Source organism: Gigantopelta aegis, chromosome 4, assembly GCF_016097555.1.
Source record: "Gigantopelta aegis isolate Gae_Host chromosome 4, Gae_host_genome, whole genome shotgun sequence".
Lineage (NCBI taxonomy): Eukaryota > Metazoa > Mollusca > Gastropoda > Neomphalida > Peltospiridae > Gigantopelta > Gigantopelta aegis.
In genome coordinates this window covers 46388568-46402718 of record NC_054702.1, presented here as the reverse complement: position 1 = coordinate 46402718, position 14151 = coordinate 46388568, and the positions used below count along the sequence as shown (strand labels likewise).

General features: G+C 36.5%; 1 protein-coding gene across 6 annotated transcripts in view; it reads right to left on the bottom strand.

The window, feature by feature from the left end:
• LOC121370619 (anoctamin-4-like) overlaps positions 1-14151 on the bottom strand; it is a 112740-nt gene that overhangs the window by 25014 nt on the left and 73575 nt on the right. For all 6 annotated transcript variants that reach the window (XM_041495970.1, XM_041495971.1, XM_041495972.1 and 3 more), the window contains 5 exons: positions 13809-13873; positions 12566-12700; positions 11801-11967; positions 10362-10441; positions 8224-8286 (listed from right to left, as the gene is read on the bottom strand). In XM_041495970.1, coding sequence (XP_041351904.1) covers positions 8224-8286; positions 10362-10441; positions 11801-11967; positions 12566-12700; positions 13809-13873 — 510 coding nt within the window. The remainder of the gene's footprint in view (positions 1-8223; positions 8287-10361; positions 10442-11800; positions 11968-12565; positions 12701-13808; positions 13874-14151) is intronic.

Sequence of the window (14151 nt, the reverse complement as noted above, 5' to 3'; positions counted from 1 at the left end):
GATGAACAGTCTGAACTGAAACCATGCAGCCAATAATAATCATATTTTAAAATCAAATAAAAACAAAATTGACAGAATATTACCTTATGTATTAATTATAAACACTCAGATAAGAAAAGGACATTCTTTCAACTAAATTCTATATTTTGTGAAAATATACCATCAGGATGTGTACATTGGAAATAAATAGTGCAATGCACTAGTTTACATATCATTTCAAGGCCATGAAGGAATAACTAAAATTATTTGTTGAACCCGAATGACAGATTATTTAATATATGCTATGAGTTCTCTATTTGTATGAATGTATTCATTACAATTACATGTATGTTATTTAGTTATTCAATGGTCAATGTAACAATGGATTTTGGAGATTTATATATAAATTGAATTGAATGACATAATTGTATTAACATGTTTAACAGTCAGATACATTAAAGTTGAATAAACTTGTTCATTAAAACATATTACTAATCAGCCAAAGGATGTACGTACACAAGTATTATAATATCATTTTATATTAAACTAAAGCAATGACAAACAACTAGCAGTATATATAACTAGCAAATAAAATCGCCCTATCAATCAGTGAAAAAAACAAAAACAAAACGATTTTTGTTATATCAGTAATTAATCCAACTTCAATTTATTACAGGTAGTCTGCATTTCTTTGAGAGGTTTTGCATTGAAAGATTTAAAAGATCAAGCTAGCATTAGCAAACACTTTCCACAAACATCCAAACCAACCTGACTATTAACGTTTAATTCAATCATCTGAAGTGAAATAAAATATACAAAAAAAACAAGAATGAATTAATGAATATACTTTGGATGACCCCAAAAAACAGAAGGATAATATATAATATATGTACACATATGTAAATAATGTATACCTTCAAGTCTCTTTTGGTGACAATCTAATTTGCCAAAATAATAAAAAGAAATTCTTATTTGTCAAAATATGCATCCCATTGTATAGCTACAATCATATACATGTGTTTCAATGGGAACAAAACCCCTCAAATCTTTCAGTTTTTGTCTTCTAACACCACACACTTCCTTCAAAATGATAATCACGAGTCAGTATTATGAATAACATTTAGCAAATACTCGTGACTTATAATAAAATATTGTTTATGTAATTTAATATCTGATTTATTCAACAGACTGATGTCTGATCTGCAGTCTTTCTACACTGAACAACTGACAAAGACTTATTTCCATTTTCTTGTAAAACAGAAAACCTGCAAGTTGTTGGTGGTTTGTTCAAGCAGGCATAATTGTAATAAATATGTATATTCCTATTAAACTCAAAATTGAATTGTTTGTACAGATCTATAGAATTGCATATACTCAGACCGCGTTCACAACAGGCAAAATACCACTAAATTGTGGATGTACCTGAAATACCTATACCACTTTTAAATCAAACTGAAAAAACATGTTAATAAAACGATGTTATATCAAAATGACATAACATTGATAATTGAGGGACAACATGATCTGACAATACGATTTATTACAAATTGTACAGTATGAGAGGCTGTGAATGTTGTTGAATATACATGTATACATAGCAAATGTATGGCGCTGGAAAGAGGATATAAATACGTGATGACGTGCAAAGATAAATTCAAGGTCACACTCTGGTGAAAGTTTTGCTAAATCAACTTTAAATCAAATCAAATCATATTTAACACCATTCCCCAAGATAAGAACTTTTAACTATGTTTTGCTTTTACCATATTTTTAAAGTGAAACATGGCCAATTTCAATGTTAGAATAATACAGGGACATTAATGATAAAAGTCTAGAACTAGAGGGAGCATACAGTAGAAGAATTTAGGCCATCCCATTGGCTTTTGGGATGTTCAGACCAGACTACTAGCTGTAGGGGGAGGGAGTGTGCTTGTTTCAGGACAGATAATGCTGAAAAGAAAACGTCTGTACATGTGGTCCCTATAACATCAAAATATAAGTCAGTAAAGTACTAAGGACTTGGGTTTTTCAGACTTTAAAGTCAAGGCTCAATCTTGTGGTGGACTGTAGTTGATTCAAACAGTTTCTTAAAAACAGCTACATGGATTTTTATGTTAATAATGATCCATTAAACTAAACTAACAGGCAAAAGAAACTTATCACTTTTAAAATAAGTTTATCTGATTAAAGATACTGCAAAAAGTTTGAAAGTAATGAGAAAACATTCGCCAAAACACCTCCTGTGTTTCCGAAAAGTCACTGTTTCCGGATTTAGTGAATTTCGTGCAGTCATGAAAAATGTGAAAAACAGCATAATTTGAATTTGCATGATTGTTGCATAAATACCGGTGTGGGACAAAGCAAGGAAGCAGTATCAAAAAGAACATCAGAGAGATGCCGAGACTTACCCAAGCAGAACGCAACAGAGCTATCGGCATGGCCGATATGGGGGCCTCTCAACGGCAGATTGGAAGAGCCTTCAACTGCAGTCAAGCCGCCATCAGCAACTTGTTGAGCCATTATCAGCAGACAGGCCAGGCACAAGACTGTGCAAGATCGGGAAGACCAAGCATCACAACGGCAGCTGAAGACCGCTATATCCGGACAATCCACCTGCGGAACAGATTCATGACGGCGATGTCAACGGCACTGGGACACCCCATCAGTAGACGAACAGTCTTATGACGACTCCGCAGGGCTGGTATCAGAACTTTCCGCCCCTTCCATGGAATGGCCTTGACCCCTCTACATCGTCAACGCAGATTACAATGGGCGCGAAATGTATGTCGGTGGCAGCCGCATGATTGGGAAAGAGTGCTGTTCACGGATGAAAATCGCTTCAACATGTTCCGAAATGATGGCCGAGTTCGTGTTTATCGATGTAGGGGAAAGCGACTGGCGCCGAACTGCATCCAAGATGTGCACCCTTTTGGTGGAGGTGGCGTCATGGTATGGGGTGGTATTTGCGATCAACAGACAAGAAGGCTTCTCATCATTCGTGGAAATCTGACTGGTCAAAGATACAGAGATGAAGTGTTGCAACCTGCTGCATGGAGTGCCATTCTTGTGTCAACAGCCTAGGGGTACCCTTTTGCAGCAGGACAATGCACGACCTCATACAGCCAGACTTGTTCAGGATTATCTCAACAACGTTAACGTCAATGTATTGTCTTGGCCATCATGTTCTCCAGACATGAATCCCATAGAACATCTCTGGGATCATCTTGATCGACAGTTGAGATAACGTGTACCTCCCCCAGCAAATCGACAGCAGCTTGAACAGGTTTTGTTGGATGTTTGGCGCAGAATTCCTGCTGACGTCATCCGGCGACTGACGACATCCATGAGGAGACGTGTTTTGGCGTGTATTGATGCAAGGGGTGGCCACACACGCTACAGAGAACATGTCTTGTCCCATGATTTGACTTTAGAAGCACCTTTTGAAGGGACTCTGATTGTGTAATTTTTAATGTTGACCCCATGCCTCTTTCGCTAGGCCTTATGGCAAGTGCACTATTGATATGGCAATGCTTGTTTGCAAAGACATTGGAAAATGATTCCTTTCAGTAAAATAATCATCATATAGATCACATCTGTCGTGGTTTTTCTTTATGGACCTACTGAACAAGGTGATAAGTTTCTTTTTGCCTGTTAGTTTAGATAGCTTGATGCATGTAGAGGTCACATAAAATGTTCTTAAGTTAATGTTAAACTTTTGAAAGCAAAGACTACAGCAGAAGTATTGAGTCATGATCAAAAGATATACGACAGCATTATGACATGATGATATAACAGATGGTACATATATATACATGTACTGGGTGACCATTCATTATTAAACAGAATAAAAATCAATCATAATTAGAAACTTGATCATGCCAGATTTAAGATGTTAATTAAGTGTATTTGGAGGTTGGAAGGGGTGGATTTTCAGAAGCACACACACATACATACATACGAGCTCGTACATACATACTTGTTTATACACACCTCAAATACCTGCAAATACAAGTAAAAAAATGTCTAGTCCTAATCACCGTAGGTGATGGACTATAAAGACAAAACGTAACTGAACATCAAACATAACAAATTAAACTTTTGTGCATTTTAACAGATAAGTAAGCACAAACAAACCGAGTTATTACCTCTGTGTTTAACATTACTTCCAGTCTCGCTTTCGACTGCAATATATGGATGTAACAGATATTTTAACAATCATTCAGAGTTCCTACGGAGCCCCACACATTTTTGTATCTTCTAAATTTAAGGGCCATAACTCTTTCACAAATGGGTAAACTGCCATGAAAGTCGAAGATTGATCTGTAACAGTCCATGATAAAGCTATATACAAAATTTCAGCTCAATACCTTGAGGCATTGTGGGGGGGGGGGGGGGGGGGGGGGGGGGAGTTAAGAAAACTATGTGTGGGACAGACAGACAGACAGACAGACAGAAAGATGGAGATGGAACCTATAGTGGGATGGTGCATATAAAAGATCCCTTGCTACTAATGGAAAAATATAGTGGGTTTCCTCTATAAGACTATATTTGAAAATTACCAAATGTTTGACATCCAATAGCTGATGACCGGCCTCGGTGGCGTTGTGGCAGGCCATCGGTCTACAGGCTGGTAGGTACTGGGTTCGGATCCCAGTCGAGGCATGGGATTTTTAATCCAGATACCGACTCCAAACCCTGAGTGAGTGCTCCGCAAGGCTCAATGGGTAGGTGTAAACCACTTGCACCGACCAGTGATCCATAACTGATTCAACAAAGGCCATGGTTTGTGCTATCCTGCCTGTGGGAAGCGCAAATAAAAGATCCCTTGCTGCTAATCGGAAGAGTAGCCCATGTAGTGGTGACAGCGGGTTTCCTCTCAAAATCTGTGTGGTCCTTAACCATATGTCTGACGCCATATAACCGTAAATAAAATGTGTTGAGTGCGTCGTTAAATAAAACACTTCTTTCCAATAGCTGATGATGAATAAAATGAATATGGTGTCGTTAAACAAAACAAACGTATTGTCCCATTTCAACTTCACACTTTGTTTTGTTCAACGGCATGGCATCATAAGAGCACATTGATTCATTAATCATTGGGTATTAGATGTCAAACATTTGGTAATTCTGACACGTCATCAGAGGAAAGCCGCTACATTTTTCCAAATGCAGCAAGGGATCTTTTATATGCACTTTCCCACAGACAAGAAAGCACATACCATGGCCTTTGTCCAGTTGTGGTGCACTGGTTAGAACAAAAAAAAACCAAATCAGCCGAATAGATCCACCAAGGTGGTTCAATCCTGCGACACAAGCATCTCAAGCAAACACTCAACCGACTGTAAAATACTGCCACTTCAACTTCACAGAGTTTTGTTTCAGTCTATTAACTTTACCCAGACGTGTTACAGGTTTGACGATTAACCAAAATTAGTGCATTTTCATGAGTGGATACTAGGTTCGGCAATCCTGATCCAAGGTCAAAATTTCCACCACCATGGGTGTACTTTTTCAATCCCACATGACCACATATGATGGGAGTCTTATATCTTTAAAATAATATTTAATCCCACTGCCCTTTCTTTTCTCTCCCCTGAATTCCATCTTATTTCTTGCCAATTTAGCAGTTCCTGCTATCTTTCAACTTCTTTCAAATGATGAATGAAAGTGTGAGCCAGCTTTGATGGGATTTGAACCGCAGTCGTCAGCTTGATTGTCCACCAGCTTATCAACTGGACCACGGAGCACACTTTAATACTACAATTTAATATTACAAACTTTGCCAAACAATGGAAAAGGAAATATTCTTTGACATCCCAGCCTGCTGTTTAATCATGTACTAGTATGTGTAACATATGGCCCAAAGAGGTAAAAAGATGAAGCCAACTGTCCCCATGCATTAAAGTCACTCATTTTCTTGGCAACAAATGATTTACTAATTAATAAAGTACCTTTCCAAGAACAATGCATATCATGGCTTTAAAAGACTAATGTTACTCCTGAAAAGTTAGAATATACATGTATAAACCAGATACTCCGTAATAACTTGTCTCAGCATATTTGTTGTTCCTTGAAAATGTGTCCTGTTTTGTGAGACCATGACAGAAAAACATGTGACATGCATTGTGAAAATGACATCTGTTCCTTTTTGCAATGCCGTGTACATATCACTTAATATACATTTAATCTGAAAATGTGTTCAGTGTTGTGAGATCAAAACACAAAAAACTTCAGGGTTCCTGTTAAAATTATGTACCCTAAAATATTGTGAATAAATGGATATATTTTGTATAAGTTTTAGTAAAAGAACTGCTATTTAAAATGTGTTAAAGTACATGAACTGCAGTGTCCAGTTTCAAAAGATTTCAAGTCCGTAACTACCTAGTAGGGGCACATATGGGGCCTAATTCACTACACTCTCTCAATTTTGCGATCTCGCAGTGCAATGCTAAATGACTTGCAAAGAGGATGCGTTGTTGTCTAGCAGAGCCTAAGAGAGCTGCTGTGTGAATTAGGCCCATGGTCTATTTTGTTTTTATTATGTACCTTAAAATTATTTTCTGGCAGCAAGCCTGACATGCATTGGAAAAATCATGTCTGCTCCTTTTTGTAAAATTCCTTGTACATACCACTTAATTAATATATATCCAATGTAAAAATGTGTTCAGTGTTGTGAGCTGATAACAAAAACACTTGACATGCACCAAGAGAATTACACCTGCTGTTTTACTGCAGAACTGCTTGTACATACCACTGTGATCAATAGAGCTCTCTGGAATACAGTATACATACATTTAAATTCTTCAATATCTGCTTGGTTTGTTGATGTTAATAGGTTAGTCCGAAATGGGGAAACCTGTTAGTGTCTGTGACAGCATATGCACACACACACACACACACACACACACACACACACACACACACACACACACACACACACACACACACACACACACACACACACACACACACACACACACATACCACATGATGCTTACTAATCAGCTACAATGCATGACAGCACATACCAATAACTGACATAGCAGTTATACTGAAACTTTCAATAGTGTCTTGCTAGGTAGTCACCAATCCAAATACTAACATAACTCAAAAAGAACCAATGTTTCAGAGAAATAAGAACACCAAACAATGAAGTCTTGAAATTAATGCCTTTTGTGGAGCAATATACATTTGTATCGTTCCACAGGTATGGACATAAATATTAAATTCTAAAAGCTTTTATATTTGTTTTCCATATTTTTAATAAATATTAAAAGCAGAACGTTGAGTGAGCTTTTTTTCACACAATACCAAAAAGCCCAATAACAAAATTAACTATGTAGAGTACAAGAAAGACCATGTGTAAAAAGTAAATAAATTAATACACCAGTGTAAGATATTGCTCATGTCATAACAATACTCAATAATATCTAACTAGTGTAATACTGGCTTTATGTGAGCGTGATGTAGATCACTTGCTGATGGTACAGTGACCCAATTCGTAAAAAAATGATGTGTAGTAGGTCTCAACATCTGCTTACTTCTGCGTTGTGGCTTGTTTGCAGTTGGTTTGTAATAAATAAATACTAAACTAGTTTGCCTGTCATACCATTTTTATGAAACTCATGAACAGTGTTGGTATCTTTCATAAAAAATGGTTTGACAGGCAAGCTCGTTCAGTATTATATATATATATATATCTATATCTATATCTATCTCTATCTCTATCTCTATCTCTATCTCTATCTCTATCTCTATCTCTATCGATATATATATATATATATATGTGCAATGTTCACATCTCTATCTCTATCTCTATCTCTATCTCTATCGATATATATATATATATATATGTGCAATGTTCACATGTAGTTTCCTACAATATTTCACTAAACCTTTACTCTTCTTGTGTAGATCTTGGGTTTCAGTTTGTTAGTAACAAGTACCATTACTACTACTATGGACAAACAAGTGCCGGATAATCATATCGTACAAATAAATTGAAGAGTCTGTAAAACGGTGAATGATTGCTATCGATACACAAAAGCACATTCAGCATTATTGAAAGCCGTAACTAATTACATGATACACCATATATAAACGTTTAAAAACAAAGAAAGAAAAAAAAAAAAAGATATTCAAGTATTAGATCATGCATGCTTGTGGAAACAGGCTCTATAATGTTTGCTAATTACTACAGGAGACAAATGAAGAAGACTACACAAGTATGATGATGTTTCCAACCTGATTTACTGGATTGACCTTCGTTCTCGTCACCGACGCTTCATACTCAGGACGAACTACCTCCTGTAAATAAAAATAATTATTATCCCATAGTTCAAGATATTCAGGGAAATATAACCAGTATGACACATACGTGTCATAATGATTTCACGTGCACATCGAATGACGTCATTTTGGGGAGCGATGTCATAACTTAAGGTAGCTTCCTCAGTCTTAGCTCTGTAATATCGCTCTCCAAAATGATGTCATTTTGTTGTCTCCTTCTAGTTTAATTCCAAACGTTTTGACATGGTCCTTGTTATTCATTAAAAAAACATTATAGGAAATGTGGATAATAAAAAAATTATACACTTGCGTGTGAATCGTACTGATTTTACGAAACTCATGTCAGGATTAATGTATTACACTCGCTCTCGCTCAGGCAATACAAGAATCCTGAGACTCGTTTTGTAAAATCAGTATAAATAAAATTGTATCAAACACATATGCGATCTGTATGGACCGGAACTTTTAAATGGGGAATTGAAACATTACACAAGGCTATCACAGAGTATGATTCTTAACGTAAAGTAAATCCATGAAAGGAGTTTTGATCACAGATTTAACAAAGTGTTGTTATGATGTTAAATTAAAAACTGTTTTTGTAAAACTTAAAAGAAGGTATGTAATAAATACAGAACTTCACATATGTTGTTTTCACTTCCTATTTATTGCACGAGTTTATTTCTGAGAAAGAACTTAACACTTGACCACTACGCGGTCTCGTGGTATATATCCTTGCACAAAATAAACTTGTGCAATAAATAGGAAGAGAAAACAATGTATGTGAAGTTCTGTATACACATATATATATGTGTATATAATAAGACACATGCGAGATCAAAGTTACTGTCAATAATAAAATCTCCTAAGCTATATTTTCCTTTTTAGGACATTTAGGGACAAATACCTAATATGCTTGTAATATTAAATACTGACTCATTAAAGAAATACAAATTAACATTAATGAATATTCTTAGCAGGTGCATAACATGAAAAGAGTTTGTTTTGTTTAACAACACCACTGGAGCATATTGATTAATTAATCATTGGCTATTGGATGTCAAATATTTGGTAATTCGGAATCATCAGAGGAAACCCGTTACATTTTCTCTAATGCAGCAAGGGATCTTTTATATGCACTTACCCACAGACAGGAAAGCACATATCACGGCCTTTGACCAGTTGTGGTGCACTGGATGGAATGAGAAAACACCCAATCAGCTGAATGGATCCACTGAGGTGTTTGGATCCTGCAACGCAAGCACCTCAAGCGAGCACTCAACCGACTGAGCTAAATCCCGCCCTGTGCATAGCATGAACGAACATAAGAAACAAGCACCTGTCAGGGCCGGAGAAACAAGGTTTACATGCAAGGTACAGTTGGATAGTAAAAGAAGTTAAAGTACCAGTCTGCTGCTCACTGAACCGAAAGAAAACCAAGAACCTCAAAGAAGAAATAGTTAAAAAAATGTATCATCCATTAAAGGCTTTTCTAGGAGATATCACTGGGACTATAATTTGCAATATCTCCTTCTAATCTTGATAGGTCAAATTTTAATCACAAGACAATGTTTTGTTACGTCACTGTGTTTGTTTCAGCGCTAAACCTACCATTAGTGACATCACGCCACTGCCGTTCTGCTAGTTAACGAGTCTACCGCTGACATTCAACCCACATTACTGACATTGTTTACAACTGTCACAAATGAAAAGAATGATAATGGATGATAAAAAGAATACTCCCCTCGTGTCTTGTGATATCATAGTTTATCAGCACTAATTGATAAAATTATAAAATCCTCAGCAAGCCTCAAATTTCATACTTTTATCAACTCTGATAAATTATGATATCACAGGACACGAGGGGAGTATCCTCTATTTATACACTGGAGAAAAACTTCCGTTATTTAAATAACCAAGAATAAACATTAAACACTTGTATATAATCTGCATATATATTTTGTCAAATTTCACATTTTCTTAAAGAAAGATTTTGGAAGCAGATATATACACACTATAAAATCATGCCATTTAAAATATATTTGCATAATTTATTCAACTGCTTATTATAATAATTTGTTTCTTTCCTACAGTACCTCTTCCTCAAAGTCGGAAACATCCCAGTCATACTGAATCTCTGCTTGTTTTCGCTTCCACATTTCATGAAAGAAAGTCGCTAAAAAGATAGAGCAAATAATTTAACACCAGTATGGTAGCAATCTTATTAGATTTACAAAATAAAAGACAAAAAGCATACCAGAGATCTGAGGTGCCAAATGTCTAGTACTGACAACAAGCCACAAATTAATGCTTATGGTACATTAAATTATTGGTCCTCCAAAAATATAACCCCCTAATTCACTAAACTGTCGCAACTTTGCGATCTCACAGTGCAATGCTAAAAGATTTGCAATGAGGATGCTTTGTTGTCTAACAGAGCCTAAGAGAGCTTTGTAAATTAGGCCTCTGGGCCCTGTTCCACGAAGCGATCTTAGCACTAAGATCACCTTAGTGCATAAGGTAGCTATGCACTTGGTCATCTTAGGGCTAAGATAGCTTTTCACCTGCTCAAGACAATAAAAGGTGTTACAAGCCTGTCAGAGAATTCGGACATAATAAACTGTAGTACTTCTTACATCACTTAGGTCAGTGTTGTAAAAGTATGGACATTTGCCTCATATTATTATGTAGACACAAATAACATATTAACAAGTGAGGTATTAAAAAACCAACCATGGCGTTGCTGATTGCTGTGGACAAATGTAGGGGTTGTGCTCCCTCGTTGGATGTTTAGGAAGGAAGGAAATGTTTTATTTAACACCGCACTCAACACATTTTTATTTAGTCATATGGTTAAGGACCACACAGATATTGAAAGAGAAAACCCACTGTCGCCACTTCATGGGCTACTCTTTTCAATTAGCAGCAAGGGATCTTTTATATGCACTATCCCACAGACAAGATAGTATATACCACAGCCTTTGTTACATCAGTTGTAGAGCACTGGCTGGAACGAGAATTAGCCCAATGGGACCACCGACGGGGATTGATCCTAAACCAACCGCACATCAAGCGAGCACTTTACCACTGGGCTAAGTGTAGTCATTTAATTTATCTTCTTAGGGAATTACACTGAGTCATTTAATTTGCCATCTTAGAGCATTACACTGAGTCATTTAATTTACCTTCTTAGAGCATTACACCGAGTCATTTAATTTACCTTCTTAGAGCATTACACGGAGTCATTTAATTTACCTTCTTAGGGCATTACACTGAGTCATTTAATTTGCCTTCTTAGAGCATTACACTGAGTTATTTAATTTGCCTTCTTAGAGCATTACACCGAGTCATTTAATTTACCTTCTTAGGGCATTACACCGAGTCATTTAATTTGCCTTCTAAGAGCATTACACCGAGTCATTTAATTTACCTTCTTAGGGCATTACACTGAGTCATTTAATTTACCTTCTTGGGGCATTACACTGAGTCATTTAATTTACCTTCTTAGGGCATTACACTGAGGAAGGAGGCTTACCCCACAATGCCATGAAAGCTGCAAATGCCACAGTAGCTTCGTTATCAAATAGGTAGGTAATCCTGGAGTACAAACAACTTCGCTTGAGTTGCCAGTACGAGCAGCGCTTGTCACACAGCGGACACATCGTCGTATTTCCCTGCCCACTGGCATTACAGATATCCAGGCTGGAAACAACATAAACACTTAGTATTAATTACCCGCTGAACACATAAGCCATAATTCTATTCTTTATCAAGCATGGATTATTCCAAGGTTAAACTCAGCATATGTAAGCAATATTTCCAAACGAGTTTCAATTTTAGCATAATTTCACATAAAATTAGTGAATTTTTAATTTCCAAAACATGTAAATTGGTTAAAATCTTTGTTCCCAAGAATAAAACAAAAAGTACATACCTTCAAATTAGGAATGTTTCATTTCAAAATTAGGACCCCAGATATGACACATTGCTTTAGAATTACATGTAGCTATAAACTAGGAGAATGCTATCGAAGTCTAGCAAAATGAGAATTTTAAAATTATAGTGGAATGAATGAATGAATGAATGAATGAATGAATGAATGAATGAATGAATGAATGAATGGTTTATCAACACCCAAACACAAAAGTAAATTGGCTATTAGAATGCAATACATTTTGTCAAAAAGGTGTATGAAGCTGAGGTGAACACTGATTTTATTTTTAAATGTTATCATTAAAAAATCATTTGTTTTAAATGTACAACTTCAACAAGGTGCTGTGGCTTAACAAACAAGCTGTACCTGGAAGGATCTCCCCACAGGGATCCCAATCCGTAGAAGAAGGCAACCAGTCCAAAAATAGCAGCTGGGATCAGCAGCCCGGTGTAGTACCCTAGCCACGTGAAGTAGATTGCAATCTTTTCACCAAAATATTTCCTGAAATTATAGCAGTAATCAGGAGCATTAGCTCACTGAAGCAGTGGCCTGGCATAATCATTCATTTGTACTTTTTCAACAGATTTATTACATAGCTTATTTACTGTCAAATATAGAAGAAAAATAAAAGGAAAAAAACTTTCATATTTGATACTCCAATGGATCATTAATACATTGGCAGTTCATAATTAGTTATTAAAGCAACAAGAATTCTGAGAGTACTGCTAAAGCAATGCATGTCCCCTACTGGGCACAACAATGTTTTTGTATCTCTTAAGTTCAAGGGTCATAACTCTTGTCAAAAATTGCTAAATCATCATGAAAGTTAGTTTATCTGTAACAGTACATGATAAAGCTATATACAAAATTTCATCTCAATATCTTCAGCCACTGCAAAAACAGTTTAGAAATTTTTTTTTCATACCTCCTACATGTAAGGTCAAGGGCCATAACTCTGTGACAGACAGAAGGACGGAGATGAAGTACGGTTGGACCAGTTGATAATTAATAAAGGTGTAGACCCCAGATTCGAATGAATGCATGTTTAACGACACTCCAGCACACAAGTGAATACCGGTACTAGTGGTGTATCATTATCCATGTAGAGTATGTACAGGCAGTCTGTGAGTGTGGCTAATCTATAGCATGCTTCCATCAGAGTGGTTCAAGCATGCCTAAGTAGACACAACCTCTGACCTCACCAGAACTCTGCCATTGACAGGAAGTAGTGTAGATGACCTGTTGGTTATACATGTATCATTAGGCAACACTAGTACCATGTTCCTTTTGTCATCTTTCAATGAAAAGGTAATAATTAAAACATATCTGAACCGGCCTCAGTGGTGTCGTGGTTAAGCTATTGGACATGAGGCTGGTAGGTTCTGGGTTCGCAGCCCAGTACAGACTCTGACCCAGAGCGAGTTTTAATGACTCAGTGGGTAGGTGTAACACCACTTCACCGACTTCTCTATCACTAACCATTAACCCACTGTCCTGGACAGACAGCACACATACATGTAGCTGAGGTGTGTGCCCAGGACAGCGTGCTTGAACCTTAATTGGATATAAGGATGAAAATAAGTTGAAATGAATGAATGAATGAACATACCTGATGTGATCCAATGGCTGGAATTTGTACCATGCAGCTGGCCGTGCCCATGTCATGTAGAGCAACTGTAAATCAATGAACACAATATACATTGACAAAATTCTGTCATTTATACCATTATAAATATTTCTGTCTGTACGTATGTGTATAGTCAAAGAAAGACTCCCATGAATCCATTATTTTAACTCAGATGCCAGAAGTAATGAGATCTTACAAAGAGAACATAAAAGCAGAGTATAATAGTTGATACACTGAAGGAAAGGAAAAGAAAGAAATGAAGAGTTTAGGCGCAAAACGCGATATCCATTTTTAATTTTCAGTAAAAGTGATTTTTTAAATTGGC